This window comes from Vigna radiata, chromosome 6 (genome assembly GCF_000741045.1).
Source record: "Vigna radiata var. radiata cultivar VC1973A chromosome 6, Vradiata_ver6, whole genome shotgun sequence".
Taxonomy (NCBI): Eukaryota; Viridiplantae; Streptophyta; class Magnoliopsida; order Fabales; family Fabaceae; genus Vigna; species Vigna radiata.
This window is the reverse complement of record NC_028356.1, coordinates 8,706,476-8,730,034: the sequence shown is the minus strand read 5'-3', so window position 1 is coordinate 8,730,034 and position 23,559 is coordinate 8,706,476. Positions and strand designations below refer to the sequence as shown.

At 34.4% G+C, this 23,559-nt stretch overlaps 2 protein-coding genes across 4 annotated transcripts; one reads left to right on the top strand and one right to left on the bottom strand.

Annotated features, from left to right (window-relative positions):
• The first annotated feature begins 6,793 nt into the window (after window positions 1–6,793).
• LOC106765194 (peroxidase 4) lies at window positions 6,794–9,817 on the top strand. The gene is made up of 4 exons (XM_014649729.2): window positions 6,794–7,095; window positions 8,002–8,184; window positions 8,438–8,606; window positions 9,141–9,817. The coding sequence occupies exons 1-4, from the start codon at window positions 6,862–6,864 to the stop codon at window positions 9,536–9,538; spliced, it is 984 nt and encodes a 327-aa protein (XP_014505215.1). The 5' UTR covers window positions 6,794–6,861; the 3' UTR covers window positions 9,539–9,817.
• Window positions 9,818–12,065: 2,248 nt separating this feature from the next.
• On the bottom strand, window positions 12,066–23,516 carry LOC106765283 (U-box domain-containing protein 4). Of its 3 annotated transcripts, none has more exons than XM_014649852.2 (4): window positions 23,286–23,516; window positions 21,193–21,478; window positions 18,894–20,876; window positions 12,066–12,491 (listed from the first exon to the last, which is right to left on the bottom strand). In XM_014649852.2, exons 1-4 carry the CDS (start codon window positions 23,378–23,380, stop codon window positions 12,435–12,437), a joined length of 2,421 nt encoding a protein of 806 aa, XP_014505338.1. In that variant the 5' UTR covers window positions 23,381–23,516; the 3' UTR covers window positions 12,066–12,434. The 3 variants fall into 3 exon arrangements, with proteins under 3 accessions (XP_014505338.1, XP_022637786.1, XP_022637785.1); XM_022782065.1 differs by having other exon boundaries at window positions 23,317–23,516; XM_022782064.1 differs by having other exon boundaries at window positions 21,193–21,473; window positions 23,286–23,391.
• Window positions 23,517–23,559: the final 43 nt, after the last annotated feature.

The following is a 23,559-nucleotide window of genomic DNA, read 5'->3' as shown; positions in this document are numbered from 1 at the left end:
TAAACCAGTGCCATATATAATAATCCACAATGACATTCTTTCATGTAACACTTATTTTTCTAAATTTAGCATTAAGTATAATTACTATGTGCATGTATAAGACACATAAGAACCAATTTTTCTGCGTCAACTCTATTCAACTTCTATTTCCAATCAAACAAACAAAGAAGACAATTTAAAGAATTTTTTTTCTCTCTTTTTGCAATATTTTACAAAAATTCCATCGCATATATGTCAATATATAGCGCATAATGAACTCAAGTTAAGTATGAATATATCATGTTAAATTAGAAAAAAAAAATCACACCTAATTAGTTGTTTTGAATGGAATCTTTCACCTTTTATATTTTACAAGTCTTAAACTTGAAAGATAAACTTAGCCTAATAGGTTTGATATACCTGTGCTGAATGAACAATTATTTCATCTTCCAAAGTTCAAACATAATGTCTAAGGTCTTGGTTTTGAAATCTTATCTATCCTAAGCTATATGTATTTTAATACAAGATGGTAATGTGTAGGAGTTGGTACTTGGTACGTAGAGTGGAAGTGGTCAAGCTTTTTATAACCACTTTATTGGAATTTTTATCAATTTTCAATTAACATTAGAGTTAAGATTGTCACGTATAGCAATTATGGAGACATAGACATTGTATTTGTTTTTTTTTCTCTCTTTCTTCTATGAAAATGATAAAAATGAAAAAGACTTAGTTTTTTGGTCCAAAAGTTAGCGATTGAAAATGAGTGATTAGAACAACAGTACATTATGATCACTTTAATTCAATGATTTGTCATATTACTATTTAGAATATGATAAAGGGAGTTGTAAAACGATGTGATCGATAGCTACCAATTGCTTCTCTTCCAAAAACCTTTATCACTTCCAATGGGGAGAATATATGCATCCCTCCGGAATACGACGAATTTTCAAAACAAGATATGAATATTAATGGTGAATTTTATAAAGAACCATTATTCCTAGTCATACACGTGCAAAAATTAATTTTCTATTTTATTTTTTTTGTATTCAACCTAAGTCGATAGAAAAATGATTCTTGACACATTTAAATTTTTTACATTCATTTAACATCATCCTTTTTTATTTTTTATTTTCTTTATTCTAGAAAAAATATAAAACTTTATACTTTTATAATCATTTTATCTTTATATTTTGTGTTAAATAAATGTAAAAGTATGTCAATGATATCATTGCTCAGTTCGTTATAATGTTAGGTCTCTTGTGCTCAATATGTTTGTAGCAGAACAATGATTGTGTTATGGAATTATAAGTTAACTAATTCGACGTTGAAAGCATGCCACCTTTTTCTTAATTTTAGTTCAAGTTTGAGGGGCATTGAGGAACAAAAGCAAATATTGGTCTGTGATTGAAGCAGCCTCTTTTGGCTTGGACGAAGATGTTTCTCACCTTTTGAAACATAATAACTCTAATATTATTATTGGAAGTTACCTATCAATTAAAAAGATCAAATTTATAAATTTTTTATTTATATTTGTAAAGTTTATTATTTTATAAATTATTAAATTATTTATTAATGTTTATTCATATATATACGTGGCATTACTATCCTTTGTTTTTCTTAAACAATTTTGTATGTTATCCATGGTTGGTTGGTGATGCAGTATTTGACTTCAACTTTACCAAGTTGTCTTTTTCAAATCCCACGTAAGTTTTTAGCCTTATTTTGGCAGCCATACCTTTCTTATTTTTGTCAAATTTCGTGTCTTGTTATTGCTGCCACACATGAGATTCAAAGCGAGGCACTATATACTTATCAACGTCACTAATTAACAACTAATTAAGAATGAGATAAACCTAATAGTTTCTGAGTTGAGTTTAATTTATTGAATTGTTTTATTTTGTTTATCCAGTTTCTTCTTCAAATGTTAAAGTTTATCAATTGTTTAATGTCTCTAAACAAGGAAGATATACCTAACAATTATTGTCTACGTAATATTATAATTTACCAAGTGCATGAACTATTCTTATCGATCACAACCCAAAATTGACCACTTAGAAAGGATAATGCAAATGGGAATGATAAACTGAGATTAATGAAGTGAAAAGGATAGTTAGAGTGATTTGATATTTATGCGGGATAACATCTTATACCATACTTCGCAAATCAATTTTAACTCACTTTTATAATATATATATATATATAAGTTTATTTTTATTCAAGTAAACAATATAATTTTGACAAAGCTCAAACTCTCACATTAACTATGATTTTATGAAATTAGTTTATGTTTAAAGTTCATTTGTTAAAGTGTAAAAATTTTTATTATTAATGTAAGCTGTAGGTTATTAAACTACACCTATAATATTGTTCCGAACATGTAACAGCATTAATTTACTTATGAAGATTTTCAATCATTTTTTTTTTTTCATATGAATATATTTAGCCAAGTATCAAATTAAGTTTGTGTTAACCACGATAATCAATCATTGAGTAATAAATATAACTTAAGTTTGCTTATGGAGGTATAGTTACATGTAAAGACACCAACATTAGATGCAAATGAATTAAATTAAACTTCGCCCAGTCTCTACCTAAATATTAGCAATGTATAGTACGTATCTCTTAAAGTCAAAACTAGTTATCATTTCCCGATTACCTTTTCTTTGACTAAAATTGCATGCTGAAATTCTTCTTAAATAATACATATATGATTACGATAGTTGACAAATGTTATTAAAGTAGTAAAATACCATGTGACCGTATCACTGGTTTTAAGAAAATATATCACTGTAGAATATTATATATAATCTTGTATTTTTTTTTTATAATTCTAACCACCTTCGTAATATAAAACGACGTTAAAATTACCCGTTCAAACTAATTATATATTTTGGTAGCATATTTCTCATTCAAATCTCTCTTACACAACATAAAAAGAAAAAGAAAGCAGTACAACGAACTAGATTTATTTTTCCTTGTTATACATCACTTATACACACACACACACATATATATATATATATATATATATATATATATATATATATTTACTACATTTATTTTCACATGAAAAGTTGTAATTATAATTGATTAATTAGTCTGATGTTCACTAAAGAAAGAGTATACGTTTTTCTTATAAAAGAAGTTCAACTTTTGGACTAAGCTGGCTGCTATTTCAGCCAACATCCAATCATTTGACTGGTACGTTGCAAAGGGTAGAATAGTCTACTCAGATATTGTAAAAAAAATATTAGTACATAAGGTCACGTTGTTCTAATTTTACATGTTGTTTGTCAGAAACCAAAAATAGATTATTTTAGTATTAACTTTATAACATATTCTTTGGAGGGTTGGAGATAGCCATCATATATTGCGATTCGTTGATCTTATTTTTCTAATTTTCTTAACAGTTAATTATAGACTATAAACTTAATGGCGAGCGTCAAGGAAAAAGATATATTGCTATTGATTTTGAAAATTTGAAAAAGTAAAGGTGATAATTATGAAATTAATGCTATATATGTAGAAACTTATTTTAATCTCTTCATGTGAAACATTCCATTAGCATGGAAGTTTAATTTTTGGCTTTATTATTTAACCTTTTGTTCCATTTGTGTACTCTTATCATGCAATGCAAAGGACCAAACAAATACGACCATAATTTCTTTAGGTAATGGAGATTATATACGTGTCACTGTGCTGATTGGAAAATAAACAACAAGATAACATCACACAGTTAGGAGAATAAAAGTCTAAAAGCAAAGAATAAAATAACATAGAGCCGACAAAAGGAAAGAGAGATTCCAAGCAAACATCATTGGAAAAATAAAAATAAACAATGTTAAAAGATGTCTGCTAAGGATGACTCTTCTGCTGTAGATAAATAAAGACAACAAAAATTTAACCCACTTTGGCTGTAACTTTAGGTTAACATATAATTAATTAAACTGTACTAATAGGATTTATTAGTATGACTAAGTGTTATTAAGAGGGTTTAATATGTTGTTGAACAAAAAGTAGAAGCATGTTATAAAAGATTGCAGTAAATTTGATTTACATTAAAATAAGAGTTTTTAATAAATTAACAATGTTAGTTTTACAAGAAATGGCATTTAACACGAAAAATGAAAAAAAAAGGAATAATTGAATTATTGCTAAATAATTAAAAGGTGAACTGTAACTAAAAATATATAAAAATATGAGTATTCATAAAATCTATCTATCAAAATAAGACATGTAAAAATTTATTATGAGTTACTTTAAGAATTGTGTGATATAATAAATCCTACATAATATTAAATTAAGAATTCTGATGGGTTCCTTATAATAATCATCAATAAAAATGCTCTTACTATTATTTGCAAATTAATTTTCTTTAAAGTTGTTCAAGTTATTCCATATCAATCTAGAAAAAGAAGAAGATAATGCCTCAGAGATTGGTGTCATTGTAGCTTAATTAGGAGGATTGTGGAATTTGGAAGGTGTGTCTCTCATAATGATAATTGACATATGAACAGCTTTAAAAGATAATTCCATATACAGAGATTCTTTATTACTTCAATTTATGACATTAATTAGAACGTGCTTGAAAGATATATATGAATTAATTAATTCATGTTAAAAGTAACATTCGTATCATTTTAATTTTTCTTTGTATCCAAAAAACATGCTATAATAAAAAAAAATCTATTTGTTATTTGTTATTTATCATGCTATCTATGAGATACTTATTTAAAAAATATCTATAAATATTTTAAAATTTACAATATTTGTAAATATCTATATATATTTAAAATAATGTATAAATTTTTAAAATAAAATTACAAAAAAAATATAAATTAAATTAAAATTAAAATTTAATTAAATTTATAGTAAAATATGTATTAATTTTAATAAAATATAAAAATTAAATTCTAATTTTATTTTTTTGTGAATAATAAATATCCATAAATATAAATAATATCATACCCATCCAACCTATTTATAATAAATATTAAGATATCAATTACTCATTAATTACATATAATAAATATCTATAACTACTAATTATATACAATAAATTTTATTCATAAATATCTACGAATATTAATAGTAAGAATATTTTTATCACTTGTTAACACCTCTTTTATATAATGTGTTGTGTAAAAATTAATTGAGAAGTATAATATGACATCTTTCACAAGTTTTAAAGCATTGAGTAAAGTCTTTGCACAAACCCAAATCCAACACGTCATGTTTGGAACAATAAAGTGACGTGTAGAAAAAAAATTGAAATATTTTTTAATATATTATATATTACACTCTTTAATAAAAAAGACAAACATTTTAAATATTACATGTGTTTTGCCTGAAAAGTAAGCTTTGCTGAAAGAATGAACAACAGGAAATCAAGATTTGGCAGTGAAAACTTATTTTTGGAAGTTTGGTATAGATTAGAGATAAGATGCAGGTTTTGTATAGTTGAGTTTGATTTAAAATCTACTTTTTAATATGGTAGAGTCTATTCTAACTATATTTTTTTCTTGGACATTTTTATTACATTTGTTATTGGATAGTTCATTAATTTTATTATCACGCTTAAAATGTTTATATGCAAACCTCACATTACAAACCGTCTCATGTTACAAACAGATTTTATAGAGTTAAATTAGACTTAAATCCACTTTATAATAAGTTAGTCACAATTTCTTAAATAAAAATATAAGACAAACAGTTTAAAAAATTCCTAATCTAGTAAAAAAAATTATTAGTTTCTTACAGTTTATATTTGACCTTAAATTATTTTTCTTAATATTATTAATATTAACAAATAGATTTTAATTTTAATGCAATTTTTCTATTACATATTAAACATTGAATTAAATATCTATAAAATAGAGAAATAGATATAATAAAAAAATTATAAAGATAAACTTTATCATAACACAACTCATATATCATATTAATATATTAAGAAGTAACTTTAAATTTTAACTTAAAGCAGGATATTTATATACTATAAATCAATCGATCTTGGATTCAACATTAGAAGTTTAAAAGTACTTTAAAATTGGGTGATATTATGGCATATGCAACAGTGAAATTTATGCTCTAATTCTGAAATTGTTGTAACAAGCTGTGCACTTGAAGCAAGTGAATAATGGTAACTATATAATGCTATATGTAGCTTCGTGTTGAAGGGATATTCATATATCAGTATACTGAAACAAAAGCTAGCAAACAAGCATCGAAATTTCCATTATCTTTTCTGCCAACTTTAAAGTTTTGATTAAAGCTCCACCACTGGTTTCTAAGTTCTTTAGATAAAATGAATAATATGGTTAAGTAACGATGATGATTGACGATGATATATACAACCAAAAAAAAAAAAATAAATAAACACTTACAGTTTTCATTAATCATGTTCATTTCATAATATAATATATATTAACCAGCATCTTCAATACTTATTCAAGTAGCATTTCTCTTTGTTATATAATAGTAAAACAACAGCTAGAATGTGCTTTTTTGCAATTTTTGAATAGTCAACCTTGGGAATATACAGCGAAACAAATACAGACCCTAAGTTCCATAATAATAAGGACAAATATGCATAGGCAATGCATCGACCAAGTTCATTTCACCACAACCTTATGTTTAACTTTCCAAATTGAAATAAAAAAAGTAAGTAAAAGGAAAGGTGTTATAAGTAAATAATTTCCTTCTTTTCAATTCAACTGGTCAATTCAATCCTCATTTTCCAGACTCAGACAAATTTTATGTGCCATGCATTCATTAGGTGAGTTGCCATCTCAAAACTCTCACATACCTCTGTCACCCTCTCTGTGTATATATATATTGTACCCTATAAACTCGTTTATCCATCTTACTTTGCATGTTAAAATGGCACTTTCTTCTTCTTCTTCTTCTTCTTCTTCAACAACCACTTTTGCTATAACTTTGTTCACTCTTTTTCTTATAGGAAGTTCTTCAGCTCAACTCTCTGAGAACTTCTACGCAAAACAATGTCCCAAGCTTTTATCTGCTGTAAAATCTGTGGTTCAATCTGCTGTGGCTAAAGAACCTCGAATGGGAGCTTCTCTCCTTCGCCTCTTCTTTCATGACTGCTTTGTCAATGTAAATTACTCTAACCTAAAATCTTTACTTTTTATTTATCATAGTTATATATATATATATATATATATATATATATATATATATATATATATATATATATATATAGTGTAATAATTTATCTGCTCCTTATATTTTCCGAGTTATGATTTTCTATGTTTCACTTTCTTTATATATAATGATCACGTACGTATTCCTTCATGAAGGATATAATGGACGTTGAGCATGGATAAACGTAACACTAAAATACAAGTATTTCGCAGTGTAATATACTAAGTTGTTTTTGTGTTACGTACGTTATTGACAAATCATACGTATTTGTTTTTCTTTCTTTCTTTCTAAGTTTCTATCACTTTCAAAGGTCATATTGGATGATGTGACATCACCAATAATATGATACGTTCAAAGCATAAAAAAATGAAGTGAAAATGTTCTTATCCAATGTTTTCATGGCATATGTAAACCACTTCTTTTTAAAACATAGGGGTTTTGGTTATTCCGCCCACAGGCCATAGGTCCGAATCTCTGATAAAATAACTTAATCATATTTAAATATTCTTAGTCAATCAGAATCATCATGTAATGTAATATAATACCAAAAAAAAAAATCCCATTTGCATAATATATTAATTAAAGACAACACACTGATTAGATTATGTAAAGTAAAGTTTCATTAGTATTTCAAACTAGAAGGAAAAGATAATCATTTATATAGAAATAGTTTATATAGAATATCAGAATTACAATAATTTGTTAAACTAAGTTACAAACATTGATTAAATTTAGCATATCCTTATAATTAAGCTTTGCAGCTCTTTAAACATGCATTTTATTCGTTTAAATAGGCTTCATGATTACATATATATAGAACTAATTGGTGATATATTTTGTATTGTTAACTGGAAATAGGGTTGTGATGCATCAGTACTACTTGATGGCCCTTCCTCAGAGAAGACTGCACCACCCAACGCTAATTCTTTGAGAGGCTATGAAGTCATTGATGCCATTAAGTCTAAGGTGGAGGCAATTTGCCCAGGAATAGTCTCATGTGCTGATATAACAGCCATTGCTGCTCGTGATTCTGTCACTATTGTGAGTACTAAACCAACATATATCTGTTAAAATCATATTCAAATCTAAAATTAAAAAGAAAAACTCTATGTGTGCTTTTTTACGATCATATGTGACAGTATGTTATTGATCTATTTTAAATATTTTTTTAAACATAAATTCAAACAAATCAATAAAATAACAACACGTATTCTATTATCAAAAAGTTGTTAAAAAAGGATCTTAAAATTTCATGATCTAAGAAAATATAAGTATTAATTTATGGTTTATGCAGCTTGGAGGGCCATTTTGGAAGGTTAAACTTGGTAGAAGGGATTCCAAGACTGGATTCCTCCAACTTGCAAGCAGTGGTGTTCTCCCATCTCCATCTTCTTCCCTCAGCACCCTTATCTCAAACTTCAAAGATCAAGGCCTCTCTGCCAAGGACATGGTAGCCTTATCTGGTATATGTCCTTTTCTCTTTATCTAGTTTTGCCCTTATTTCTCTTCCAATTGCGTCACACAATCTGCATTGGGACTTTTCAATACCACACTGTACTATACTGATAACAATAAATTTTCTTTATCTATACAGTACTTTTACATCACTTATAACAAGAAAAAACGTTAGAAATGTAAATAATATTAATATATAGATGAGTACTCTGACAAAGGAAAACAAATTTCATTGTATAATACGGTATCTCTTTACTTAATAATTACATATAGTGGATATACATGGACCTGATGTGACATTTAAACAACTACATGCATGCATGTCACGCTCTTTCTCTAGGCTAAAAGGCCATGTATGACTTCTGAACATAGAAGAGTCAAGTTAAAAGAAAAGCTTGTTTAACTAACTTCGAAAAGATATATATATATATATATATATATATATATATATATATATATATATATATATATATATATATATATATATATATATATAAATACATAATTTTTTGTACTGGTTTTTATTTTTTGTGTGGTTTCAGGAGCACACACAATTGGGAAGGCAAGGTGTGCAGTTTATGGAAGTCGCATATACAATGAAAAAAACATTGACAGTTTGTTTGCGAAGGCAAGGCAAAAGAACTGTCCAAGAGACAGCAGTGGGACAGCAAAGAACAACAATGTTGCACCACTAGATTTGAAAACTCCTGACCATTTTGACAACAGCTACTACAAGAATCTCATCAGCAAAAAGGGCCTTCTTCATTCTGATCAAGTTCTCTTCAATGGAGGATCCACAGATTCACTTGTTAGAGAGTACAGCAACAATCAGAGGGCATTTGAGTCTGATTTTGTCACTGCAATGATCAAGATGGGAAACATCAAACCTTTAACCGGCTCAAATGGGGAGATAAGGAGGCATTGCAGTAGACCTAATTAGAGGAGAAACAACAAATAAAGTGTGTTTTTTATATATATACACCCTAAAAGTGGGGTAGTTCTTTTATCAGTTCTTCTTAAGGTGTTTTCATGTGCCTTCAAATGTACTTTTGCTTATGTTTGTTGAGTTGAATTTCAGTTTTAGTACACAGTTTCTGCAAGGAATCAATTGTAATTAAAGCATGTTTCTTACATGTAATTTCAGTTTAAGGATGTATACAAACAATTGTAACTGTTTCAGAAAAAAATGGTGAAATAAAGTGGAATGTTTCTTTTTATAAGAATTACTTTTGGTGTGTATTAGTTTACTGAATTAAACTATTTAGATGCTGCTATTGAAGATTGAGGAGAATTTTAAATTCAATAAAGTTGTTCAACTAAAGAAAAGTATAAGAATATAGGAATGCAAAGAGTTTTCTCAAATGACAAAAATCATTATGTTATGGTTAGGTTTCACCAAACTGATATGGATTAGTATATGTTTAATTACAGCATTTCATCTGTGATTAGAAATTAATTTTAATAATTAGTTTTAAAATATTTTGAAAAACAATTTAGCAAAGAGTGGAAGAGAGAAGAAAATAGGTTTTGATTTTTGTTTTAAAAGTTAAAAACGACATCTTAAAAAAAATAATAAATTCATATAATAGAAAAATTGTTTTTCTTATTTTATTCAATAAGATTTATGGTCCAGCATACTAAATTATATCTATAGTCATGGACCCAATATATTTAAAGGAAGCATGGTCCAAAACTATATTTTCCAATTTCATAGTCATAACTAACTACTTCATTACAATCTAATTAATTATAATCCATCAAACCCTAGCTAAAAAGATTTGATATTCAATGACATAAGAAAATGTGACATAAAAGAGGGCATAATAAAGTAAATAATGTTATTAGATGATAGGAAAATAAATGACTGATATTATGTATGAACATACATAACAAACCATGAACATGTTAAAACTTTAAATCTTAATTTTTTTTTATATGAAATTGCTAACTTTATCATCGCTCACTTTAGAAGGGAAAATTACTTTTTATAGGATATCCCAATTTCTTAAAGCTAAATAATGTTATTCAATATTAGTTAAACCAAATGTACTTTTATAGTTTGAAGTATCGTATCAAACCCAGTGTCTGTTGATTCTAACTAACTTGGATAAATATTATAGAATAATTAGCAGAAAAATAAGTAAGCATTAACTCTAAAACGGAAATAAAAGTCTCTTTTTAAAGTTCTCTCTATTTCAATTTTCAAATTTGTATTTTATTAATGAAAACTTTGACGGTCAATTCCAATTTCAAGTTTATCTAATAATATCGTTTGAGTTAAATTACCATATTTTTTTAGGTATTGTTTGATTTGAAACACGAAACTTAATACATGCAGAATAAAAAAGTAAAAGAAGTATTTAAACTTGCACTTGATATTAATTTTTAAGAATGTGAAAGTATTTGGACGTGATAAAAAGAAGTAAAATAACTAATGTAAAGTAAAGTATATCTTCTTCCTTAAAATACACTCAAAGTCAAGGCAAAAGTTTCAATATATTACTGCAGGTAATATAATCATTTGAAAAAGTTTTTTTAACAACTATTTTACAACCGTTTATGGAATAACTCGTTATTGATCCATTTCAAATATACATGTCAATAAAATAGTGACACATAATTTATTATCAAAAAAATTGTTAAAAAAAATTATTAACAATCCATATAATCATTTAGCATAAGAATGCAGCTTATATGTCGCTTTAATTGATGCTTATTTTACAACTTCTCTTTCTATTTTATTTCTTAATAAAGTAGTGGTGATACTTTTCAGAAGGAAAAAAAATAGTACTGATAACAAGTATAGAAAATGTAGAAGTTGGATATTAAGTTTTCAAATAGAAAATGAAATGTCAAAAACCCAGATCAACTTCTCTTATGGATTGAATCATGTAACTCATCCTGTCATTTGTAAGGTTTTTACTTCCTACACTCCCCACAATTTCATCTCCCTCAAACTTGCAAAATGACATTTTTTTTCTTCTGGAAAAGTGACCTCCGATTACATATTACGGAAGCTTTCCGGAACAAGCTTTTTATAATTTTCAAAACAACATTTCTGAAACAATTTTCAGAACAAAATTTCCGAAACAAATTATGCTTTGAAATAAAATTTCCAGAATAAAATTTTTGAAAAAAAATTCCAGAATTTATAAAATGCTGTCCAAAATGAGTTTTCCAGAATACTAATACATAAATTTTATTTCGGAAAGATCTTTGCAAAACACATACAATAGTGATATGTATGATGCAATGGTAAGGATGTTTGAGTCTTTTTCAGTATTGTGGGGGTGCAAGAAGCAACAACCCATTTGTAATAGGTTGGTTTAGCAGTCACCATCTAATCCTTTTTGTCACTCCTAATTAGTTCATGTACTCCAAAAAAAAAAAAACTATACTCAACAGAATGCAATAGACAAAAAGAATATGAATCTGGTAACAAAAACAACCAACCACACCAGTATCAATTATTTTTTCTTTAAACGCTTGTTATATGTTTTCATCAAAGGCAGAAAACAACATCTCATTGAAAGAGATAGTTAGGACATCAGCAAACAAGCCAAATACAAGTACCTTCAACTTACATTTTACCTTAGCTAAGTTACAAAATCCAGAATTTTGTTTCTGAAACAAAAGTTACACTTGCATCAAAGAGAGGTGTGCCACATGAGAGACACAATCAATCCTCCTCATACATACATATTAGCCCCCTCACGCCTTTACAAGCATGTGTAATCAAGAAAAAAATATTATGTGCACAATGGAGCGTATAATCCTACATATTCTGCAAACTGGTTCAAAAACATTGGATGCCCCAACTGGGTGCAAAATTGAGATCAACCTCTCCCACCACCATGTCTTTGGCTTCTAAATTGATTAAGGAGTGCAAGGGCCTAAAAAGTAAAAGAAATCCATCATCTCCATTAGTACCAAATGAAATAAAATAAGAAGGCAATTAAATTTGAAAGGACAATGGTACTTTATGGGAATCCAAATATGAGTATGTTAGGGGCTGGAAAGTGTATGAAAGGAGAAAGTATAGGAGGGAGAGAGAAGAGGACCGAGTGGGGAGGGAGAGAGAAGAGAACCGATCGGTAGGAGACAGGGAGGACCGATTGGTAGAAGACGGGCACCGACCTGACCGAACAGTGAAAGGAAGGGGGCAAGCTGAAGAAGGAGACCAATCGGACTGAACGGGGGGCAGTGGCAAGGAAGCTTCTGAGATGTTGCAGCGGGAAAATTAATTAGAGTAATCAGGACCATATCTTAGATATTATTTNATATAAGTCAAATATAGTAAATAGGACTAAATATATTCGTATCAGATACCTATAGTAAATAGGATGATTTTCTAATATTCAGTATATCTTGGGAGGGAATTAATTAGTATAAATAAAGGGGAAAGCCTAGGGTAAAAGGCACACTTTTAAAGGGGAAAGCCTAGGGTAAAAGGCACACTTTTGAATTGTGAGTTTTGTAAGAGAGGTTATGCTCTCAAATAACTGACGAGGATCCTACTTCCAGTTATTGGTTGTTTTCTTTGATTCAGTATTTCCATTCAATAAAGGAGGTTTATTCAGTTAATTTTGTTATTCTTTATCTGAGAGGGTGTGTGAAGAAAGCGTTCCAGTTACGTCCCTTATCCAGGCACGTAACAATTGGTCCGACCTGCCGGATCAAAGGAGGGGAGTGTGAGGCCAACCAAACTAGGAAACAGAGGAAAAAAGTGAAGAGCACCATGGAGGGAAGAATGAGTGCAGTCGAAGTCAAACTGGAGCAAGTAGGGCTAAATCAGGAGAGTGTGCAGGTATCCATAAGCGTAATGGAGGCACAAATAGAGACAATCGGCAAGAATTTACAAGAACTGATGAGAGTGATGACAGTAAAAACCCATCATCAAGATGGGAAACCGGACGGAAGTCAGGAATCCGTCAATGGTAGAGCAGACGATGAGGAGGGCGAAAAGGATGAAGGACCGGACAGGGGTGGACCAAGCGAGGGAGACAGTCCGAGAGGTGAGAAAACCTATGGACCGAACAGAGGGAAAGGCCCGGAGCCGTGCGGCGATTTAAACTGGAGAAGGAGGGTGGAGTTGCCAATCTTTGAAGGAAGTGATCCACTGAATTGGATCAATAGAGCCAATAAATTTTTCGAGTTACAAGGAGTGGCGGAGGAGGAAAAGCTACGCCTGGCGTACATCAGTATGGAAAGCAGCGCTGGGTTCTGGTTCAGATTCTGGAGGGAACAAATCAATGACCGAACATGGACGGGGCTGAAGGAGGCAATAGTGGTACGGTTCGGCGGCAGCAGTCAGGGTCCAGTCTTTGAGAGACTGGCGGCCATCAAGCAGTCAGGCTCAGTGGAGGAATACATCCGGGGATTTGAGATCCTGGTGGGGCAAACAAAAGGAGTAACCAAAGTACAACTGATGGGGTATTTCATGGCTGGATTACAAGACGGGATTCGAAAGCAAGTACGTTTGCTTGATCCGAAAGAGTTGATGTTAGCTATGAGGATGGCGAGGGACGTGGAGGATGTCCAAGGAGGAGCGAAGAGTGGAAGTACGAGCCGAAACCAATTATGGGGAAAGTCGAACGGACCAGGCCTACGCTTGGAGTCTAGTCGTCATAACCAGAACTGAACGGGAGTCACTATGGACAACCGAGTGGGAGCTGCAGAAAACGAAGGCACAGGGGGAAGAGATGGATCACTCAGGAATGGGATAGGTCGATCGGTTGTCAACAACAGAGAGAGAACCGTAAGGAATCTCCCATACGCAAAATTTGTAAAAAGAAGGGAAGAAGGGAGATGCTTTAGATGCGGGGGACCGTTTGGTCCTGGCCACAGGTGCCCGGAAAGAAGTTTGCTAATGACGATATTGGCAGAAGATGAGGAAGACGAAGAGGAGGAAGAGGAGTCCGAACTTGACCAAATGCAGATGGAGTTGTCGGCCTTCTCAGCAGGAGGATTAACCCAACCCAAGACTATGAAGTTGCACGGACGGATAGGAGAAAAACAGGTGTTGATTTTGATTGATAATGGGGCCAGCCACAATTTCATCAGTAACGACTTGGTGAAAGAGCTGGGATTGACCGTGGAAGACACCCCACAGTATTTGGTGAGCTTGGGGGACGGACAAAAGAAGAAAACAAGGGGATGTTGTGAGAAGGTCGTGATACACATGGGAGAGATCGACATTACCGAACGGTTTCATCTATTCGAGCTGGGAGGAGTTGATGTGATCCTTGGGGTAGAATGGCTAGCCAAGCTGGGAGAGGTAACGTTGAACTGGAGGGAATTGACCATGGTGTTCGAACAAGGGGGAAGGAAGAGAACCATAAAAGGGGATCCCACATTAGCTCGAAGGGTGGTGGAACCGGAAGCGTTGTTTAGAATGAAGGAAGTGGAAGCCTGGATGTTAGTATGGGAACTTGGATGGATCTGGAGGAGCCAAGAGCCGATCGGGGGTGAACTAACAAAGGCACAAAGTGTGGCAATGGACCAGATTCTGAGCCAGCACGCGAGGGTATTTCACGAGTCCAGGGGGTTGCCTCCTGATAGGGGCATGGTCCATCAAATTCCTTTAAAAGAAGGTACGGACCCCATGAAGTACGGCCATACCGTTATCCCCATGTCATGAAGGGGGAGATTGAGAAGCAGGTGGCCGAGATGCTGAAAACTGGAGTCATAAGGTCGAGCACCAGCCCATACTCAAGCCCGGTGATACTCATCAAGAAGAAGGATGGGAGCTGGAGATTTTGTGTAGATTATAGGGCCCTTAACCGAGCAACAGTACCTGACAAATTTCCTATTCCACTTATAGAAGAATTGTTAGATGAATTGAGAGGGGCCAAGTATTTCTCCAAGGTGGACTTAAAGTCACGCTACCACCAGATTCGGATGGGAGAGGAAGACATAGAGAAAACGGCTTTTCGGACTCACCAGGGACATTACGAATTCATGGTGATGTCGTTTGGTCTCACCAATCACCGACCACTTTCCAGAGCGCAATGAACAGCTTGATACAACCTTACCTGAGGAAATTCGTACTTGTGTTCTTTGACGATATATTGATATACAGTCGATCTTGGAAGGAGCACTTAGATCATGTCGTTTTAGTATTAAGGAGGCTCGAGGAAAACAAATGGGTAGCCAATAGAAAAAAATGCGAGTTTGGGAAAACTCAGATTGGTTATTTAGGGCATCACATAACCGAGAAAGGAGTAGAAATGGACCAAGCCAAGGTAAGGGCAGTTCTAGATTGGGAGAAGCCTAAGACGGTAAAGGCGTTGAGAGGATTTTTAGGTATGACCGGGTACTACAGGCGGTTTGTGAAGGATTACGGGAAGATTGCCAAACCCCTGACCGACTTACTTAAAAAGGGGCAGTTTGCGTGGAATGAGAAGGCAGAAGAAGCCATGTCCAGATTAAAGAAGGTCGTTACAACAGCTCCCGTTTTGACCCTGCCTGATTTTAACCAACCCTTCCATATTGAGTGTGATGCATCCGGAGGAGGAGTAGGGGCGGTACTCACACAAGAAAGAAGGCCCATCGCTTTCTTCAGCAAGGCGTTGTCGGAAGGGTCATTGAGTAAGTCGATATACGAGAAGGAATTAATGGCATTGGTACTAGCCATACAACACTGGAGACCTTATCTATTGGGACAAAAGTTTGTGGTTCACACTGATCAGAGGGGCCTGAGATACCTCCTGGAGCAACGCATCACCACCCAAAATCAGCAGAATTGGATTGCCAAACTCCTAGGGTATGACTTTGAGATTATGTACAAACCTGGGATTACCAACAGAGTTGCAGATGCCCTATCCCGGAAAAAAAAGGAAGACACGGAGGAAGAAAAGGAGTTGAGAGTGGTGGCCCGGCCATATTGGCAAGATTTTGGGGAGATTCTGAAAGAGGTCGAGACGGATGAAGCATTGAAGAAGGTGATAGGAGATCTAAGGAAAGTCCCCGACTCGCACCCATCCTTCACCTTGGAACATGACAGGCTGCACTATAAGGGAGGCTGGTGATCTCGGCTCATTCGGCATGAGTGCCTAGGCTGATAGCCGAGTTCCACACAACTCAGACAGGAGGGCACTCAGGGGTATATCGGACGTACCGCAAGGTGGCCCAATCACTCTACTGGATAGGCGGTAACTGATTTTGTTGCGAGCTGCCTGGTGTGTCAACAACACAAATACTTGACATGTTCTCCGCAAGGGTTGCTGCAACTATTACCCATACCCAATGCCATCTAGGAAGAAATAAGCATGGATTTCATAGTGAAGTTGCCCAAATCCCACGGGTATGATGCCATCCTAGTAGTAGTGGATCGTCTCAGCAAATATGGGCATTTCTTACCCCTAAAACATCCCTATTATGCCCGTACCGTAGCCGAGGTATTTGTTAGGGAGATCGTTCGGTTGCATGGGGTGCCACTCTCTATAGTCAGTGACAGGGATCCCCTATTTTTAAGTATTTTTTGGAAGGAGTTGTTCACACTGCAGGGGACCCAACTAAAAATGAGTACAACTTATCACCCTGAATCGGATGGGTAGACCGAGGTGCTGAATAGAGTATTGGAAGGTTACTTGAGATGTTTCTGCTCGAAACAACCAAAGGGATGGAGTTCGGTGTTACCATGGGCCGAGTATTGGTACAACACAAGCTATCAGGAGGCGGTAGGGTGCACCCCGTTTGAAACGGTGTATGGAAGATCTCCCCCATCCTTGCACAGGTTCATACCAGGGGAGACCTTAGTGGAATCCGTAGGTCAGGAGCTGCAAACAAGGGATGAAGCATTGAAGCAGTTAAAGTTTCATTTAGCACGGGCTCAAGAAATGATGGTGAAACAGGCCGACAAGAAGAGGAGACCGGCAGATGTAAAGGTGGGAGATTGGGTTTATTTGAAGATCAGACCACACAAACAGACCTCGATGCCGTCGAGGCTACATCCCAAGTTAGTCGCTCGGTATTTTGGCCCTTTCTTGGTCACGCAAATGGTTGAGGAAGTGGCGTTCAAGCTCCAACTGCCAAAAACCGCACGGGTACATAGAGTATTCCATGTATCCCAATTGAAGTAAGTTGTAGGCAAGAGAAGTGTGGAGAAGGAATTACCGGTAGACTTACAGGTGGAGGGCCCGTCTTTTTGGCCAATCAGAGTTTTGGATAGGAGACAGGTACAACAGGGAGAAACCGAGGTGCCACAAGTGCTAATAGAATGGCAAGAAGGGGGGCCGGATGGAGCCACATGGGAAGATGTATTGACTATCAGAGACCAATATCCAGACTTCAACCTTGAGGACAAGGTTGATCATCAAGCGGTGGGTAATGTTAGGGGCTGGAAAGTGTATGAAAGGAAAAGGTATAGGAGGGAGAGAGAAGAGGACCGAGTGGGGAGGGAGAGAGAAGAGAATCGATCGGTAGGAGACAGGGAGGACCGATCGGTAGAAGACGGGCACCGACCTGACCGAACGGTGAAAGGAAGGGGGCAAGCTGAAGAAGGAGACCAATCGGACCGAACGGGGGGCAGCGGCAAGGAAGCTTCTGAGATGTCGTAGCGGGAAAATTAATTAGAGTAATCAGGACCATATCTTAGATATTATTTNATATAAGTCAAATATAGTAAATAGGACTAAATATATTCGTATCAGATACNTATAGTAAATAGGATNATTTTCTAATATTCAGTANATCTTGGGAGGGAATTAATTAGTATAAATAAAGGGGAAAGCCTAGGGTAAAAGGCACACTTTTGAATTGTGAGTTTTGTAAGAGAGGTTATGCTCTCAAATAACTNACGGNGATCCTGCTCCCAGTTATTGGTTGTTTTCTTTGATTCAGTATTTCCATTCAATAAAAGAGGTTTATTCAGTTAATTTTGTTATTCTTTATCAAAGAGGGTGTGTGAAGAAAGCGTTCCAGTTACGTCCGTTACTCAGGCACGTAATAGAGTCTAAGTCTCATATTGAGTAGAATTGAGAAAGTGAAACACCATAAGGATGAAGATCTATTAACCTATTGTCTTAAGGTTTTGGGTTGAAAATGATACCAAATTCTTATATGTTTGGACTCAGGTCTCATTGGTGTTGTGTCTCCCAAGTAAACCCCTCCCTTGATAAACCTAACACTTCAATACTAGAATTTTTTAAAATCCTTTTGACACTATCCTTCACTCTGTCTTTTTCTTTAGAAATACAAAAGTTAACTTTTGTGAAGAACATTTTATCCGTATAAAGATTGTCAAATGGCGTCAAAGAACCTTTTTCCATTATGAAAAGATAAAAAAGCCATACCTTTTCTTTGGCCCTTGGGGTGCCTGATTGTGACAATGCTACTAAAGGTGGAACAGCTCCTTCTTGGAGCACACTGTTTAAATATCTGTGGTTGTCTGAGCATAGATGTAGAAGAGCCGCTGCAGCATTCTCCTTTCCTCTCACAGAGCCCAACTCAATAACCTCAACCAAAACAGGAATCCCACCTTGATCACCAATGGCTGCTTTCCCTTCTGGTATTGTAGCAAGATTTGCTAAAACAGCCACAGCCTTGTCCACCATTCCAGCTGCTGGGTCCATTAACTCTACAAGGTGTTTTACAGCACCTGCTTGCACAATCCGGTCCTTGTTTTCGTGAAATATGGACAAATTAAACAAGGCAGTGGCAGCATCTTTCTTCCCCCTTGGGGTTCCGTTTCCCAACAAATCAACCAGTGGTCCAATTGCCCCAGACCTCCCTATCCTGATTTTGTTTTCCTCAGTTACTGAGAGGCTGAAAAGAGTGGCAGCTGAATTTTCCTTGGCTTCTGCACTCCCTGTCTTGAGGACATGAATCAAAGGTTCAATTGCACCAGCATTTGCAATAGCAGCCTTGTTGTTATCATTGATTGATAAGTTAAGGAGAGCTGTAACAGAATTTTCCTGGATCATAGAATCAGTTGACTGCAGTAAATCAACTAATAAGCTAATGGCTCCACAATTTGAAATCAGAATTCGGTTATCCATATTGTGCTTAGCAAGAAGGCGAAGTTCTGATGTTGCCTCTCTCTTAGCATCAAGAGAATCAATCTTTAACTGCTCCATTAATTTCAAAACCTGGGTTTCAGCAGCAGAAAGATCAGCTCTTGTTTCACTAGTAGACACTACCCTAGGAACAAGCCACTCAGATGATCGTTGCCATATAGTTTGGCTATGAGACCTTGGCACTGCTAATCGGGAAGAAAACTCAGAGTCTCTATGCCGAGTTGGCAAGCGAACAGCATCTTGTCCTGAATTCAATTCCCCAGAAGAAGCATCGTGATTGTGGACTGAACTGGTCGACAGCAGAGTATTGTTGACATCACAAGTAGTTCTAACATCATTGTGAGATTGTTCTGAGCTCAAGGCATTTCTGGATGGTGATGTTAATGATTCACCAAATGAATCGACACTCCCTTCATTTGAGCTGGCAGATCCATCATCTGAACCTGTGTGTGATATTCTTTCAAGATCCACATATGGCTCATGAACCGTGCCATTCAAAGAACCACCTGGAATAGAAGAGGGATGCAATGTTGATGTTCGTTCTTGGTGGGGTTCACTACTAGTTATACCAGGCAAATCCTTGGTCAAACCAGACTCCATAGACACACGAAAGGGAGATGGTTGATTTAAGCTTTTGGACTTAATGGGATCAGGAAGCTTTACATCATGTGTTTCACACCAGTTAGCAATTAATGCTTTTACAGTGTAGTTAGGTATTAGATTGGTGTGGACTAGAGTCTGGCGTGTCTTTGGACAAACAGTAAGACCTAGGTCAATCCAGTTCTTGATGAAAGCCCGCTCATATGTTTGTCCAGATGCAACAATGACCGGATCTGTCATCAATTCCAAAGACAGGGGACAGCAAAAGTCAGCAGGTACTGACACTGGGATAGAACTCTGAGCTTGCTTAAGCATAACAATATGCTCATGCACACGATTTACAATTGAGATCATTTTATCAACATATTCAACTTCTGAAGTGTTTTCAATTTGTTCAGCCTTCTCCTTCAGCTTGTCAAGGGCTACAGCCTCAATCAGGACCTCTTGATTAGACCTTAGACCCAGGTTGTCAGCAATGTTTTCCAGGACCTCCAAACTTGGTATTACACCTTCCTGTTGTTCCATAATAGATTTTTTAATGGCTGATGATGTTTCATTTCCCAAATTATCAGGGACAACTTGATGTGAAACCTCCAGCTGTTGTAAAATGCTTAGACCCAATGCCTGAACTGTTGATATTATGGGATCAACTTGATTAACCTAGAGATTAAAAAAGAGGAAAGCATGTTAATATACAATAGTTAACCCAAATAACATCTGCAATATGCAGGCCTGAATAAACAACTAGTACATAATTTACTTCTATACCAGATGAAAATCCCATGTTAAACAAATATACTTCTAACCTCAGCACATCTCATCTCACCAAGGCGTATGTAGTTAGACTCAATAAAAACTAGAACTTGGGTGAACATCTAGTACAAAGCAGAGCTTTGTCTAGGCACTGAGTGAAACAGCATAAAGAATAATGGAGGGAAAACCCTTGATTATAATATAGAGACATAACTAAACTTACAAAGTAAATTTTGCTAGATAACGGATGCCAGTTCAGAATAAGCTCTCTCAACTCATCAACTGCCACACCAAGTTCCTCAAATAGTTTCCTATCTACTTCGTGAGAAGCTATATCTGAAAAAACATTAGTATCGACAATAGGCTTCAATAGCTTAAGCATCTTCTCTGCCTTTTGGTAACATTTTGATACAGGTTCTAACTTCATCTTTTCAGAAAATGATAAATCCAAAAATGAGGATATTGCATCAGATAGGACCTTCAATAAAGATATCTCCATAATACCTGCACTATTAACAGAAAAATTGTTCAGGTGTATGACATTAGGAAACCAGACACGGAAAAAAGAAAAGAAAAATAATAAAAAACATAATTTCTCATTTGAAAATGAACAAGCCAAGGAGAAAGGTCTCTCATCTAAGGTTTCCCCTTGCTATGACAGATCTAATACTAAGTTACCAGTTGATACAAAAAAGAATGCAACCCCCTTCTATTCTATCTACATTGTTTAAGTTAAATCTATGTCTTTCCATCCTCTTTAATTAACTGACTAACTAATTGGTCTGGCCACTTTTGTAACTAATTTGAAATTATTAGTATTTGATATCTTTAACATATGCAAATTTGAATGAACAACAATGTAACAGCCCCAGCAATTAAATTATATAGGATAGCATCAGATTTGAGGAAACTCTACGGCCTAACATAATAACAAACTGACAAGCCTTTAACACTATAGAACTGTATTAGCGAACTGATTGTGTGAAGACCTAATCATGTGTTATTGGACTCTACATGACCTAATGATGCAATTACATGTCAATTTAGAAAAACAACTTTAGAAGAGGAAAAATCAAATTGCGGCAAAAGCAGGGAAAGAAGTGTTATTAGAGAGTAAAATTAATCAGTATGGAACCATTAGAACATTACAAATAGCATCTAAATAGGCAATGAAAAGATGAAAGAAATTCAACGAAAATGAGAATCAAAGCATAAGATTGCCTCTCTAAAAGATTGCAAATTGTAGTGTTGATCAAATGGACCATTCGATTTTACAAAACACAGAGATAATTAAATAACTCAAAATGCATTTTCCCACCATGAAGTATTTCACTCTTGTGCACATGAAGCAAGTATCTGTTATCACTGGGGAACTAGAACTTGAAATGCTAGCTAAGTTAAGCTAAAAGTACCGTTAGGATGAACTTAACACAATTCTAATAATAATATTAACAAAATCTTTTTCCCACGCTGATGATATGGATAAAACAACAACATTGTGTTCTTTGAAAATCTAATTTTTCAAAATGGTCATTTAGATTCTTATCGTTTTTAATGGTTTCTCTTTATAGTATTCCTTGTTTTTTTTTCTCTTCCTTTGTTCATTAGATTATCACCCATGGCTCTATCAACTAAACATTTCATCGTTGGGGCATTTATTGGTCTTCTCCAACACATGACTAAATCAACTATGGCAAGATCGTAATCTTTTCCTTAGCAAGTGCTATATCACATTTTTTTGTATCTTGTCTACATCATCTGTTGTCATAAAAAATCAAGAAAGTTGTATGTTAACAATTGATTAGGCAACACAGCCAACCTCTTGTACTAAGGCAAGGCACATGCTATGTAACACTCGGCAACAACCAAGCACAACATATGCAAAGTTAGGCTCAATTCAACTCAATCGGGAGGAAGAAAAAAAGGCATGCAAACACAGCTTCACTCCAAATTACTGATAGTTTACTTGAGCTCAAGTACAGTGCAGTTGGGAATATAAAGCCAGACAAATTTCTGAGTTTCAAACAGAAAAAAAAAATCATTACACAACAATGAACCAAACCAAGCAAAACCATAAAATTTCCAGATTAAAAAATGAACAAAATGCTACCACAAAGGAGCAACCAATAACCAACACAAAGCAAACGCAGCAACATATGGTCGAAGAGCACAATTAGAAACTCAACACAACCACTAACCATTTTGGTAAAAATTCAACCTTTTGTCCGAATGAAAGAACAAACTGGTGAAATAAGGTGCCAAACTCAAAATCATATATAAAAAATAACATTGAGAGTTAAGAAACATGGGTTTTACCAAAAATAAGGGAGATTGAGAGGAGAAGTACTATATGGCAAATAGTTCCCAGTTGAAAGTGACAGAAGGAGAAGAATTGGTTGACAGCACCGCATAAATGGGCTCTCCGGCGACCGTTAGAATGGGAGGAGCTGCGATGAGCAGTGGTAGTGCTAAAATAAATGTGGAATTTTGGGGAATTTGTATTCTTCTAAGCTACGCTTCGACTTGCATAGAATAGTAGAAATAAAACGTGTGAAAAGTCACTGATTATAGTTATGAAGATAAGGACATG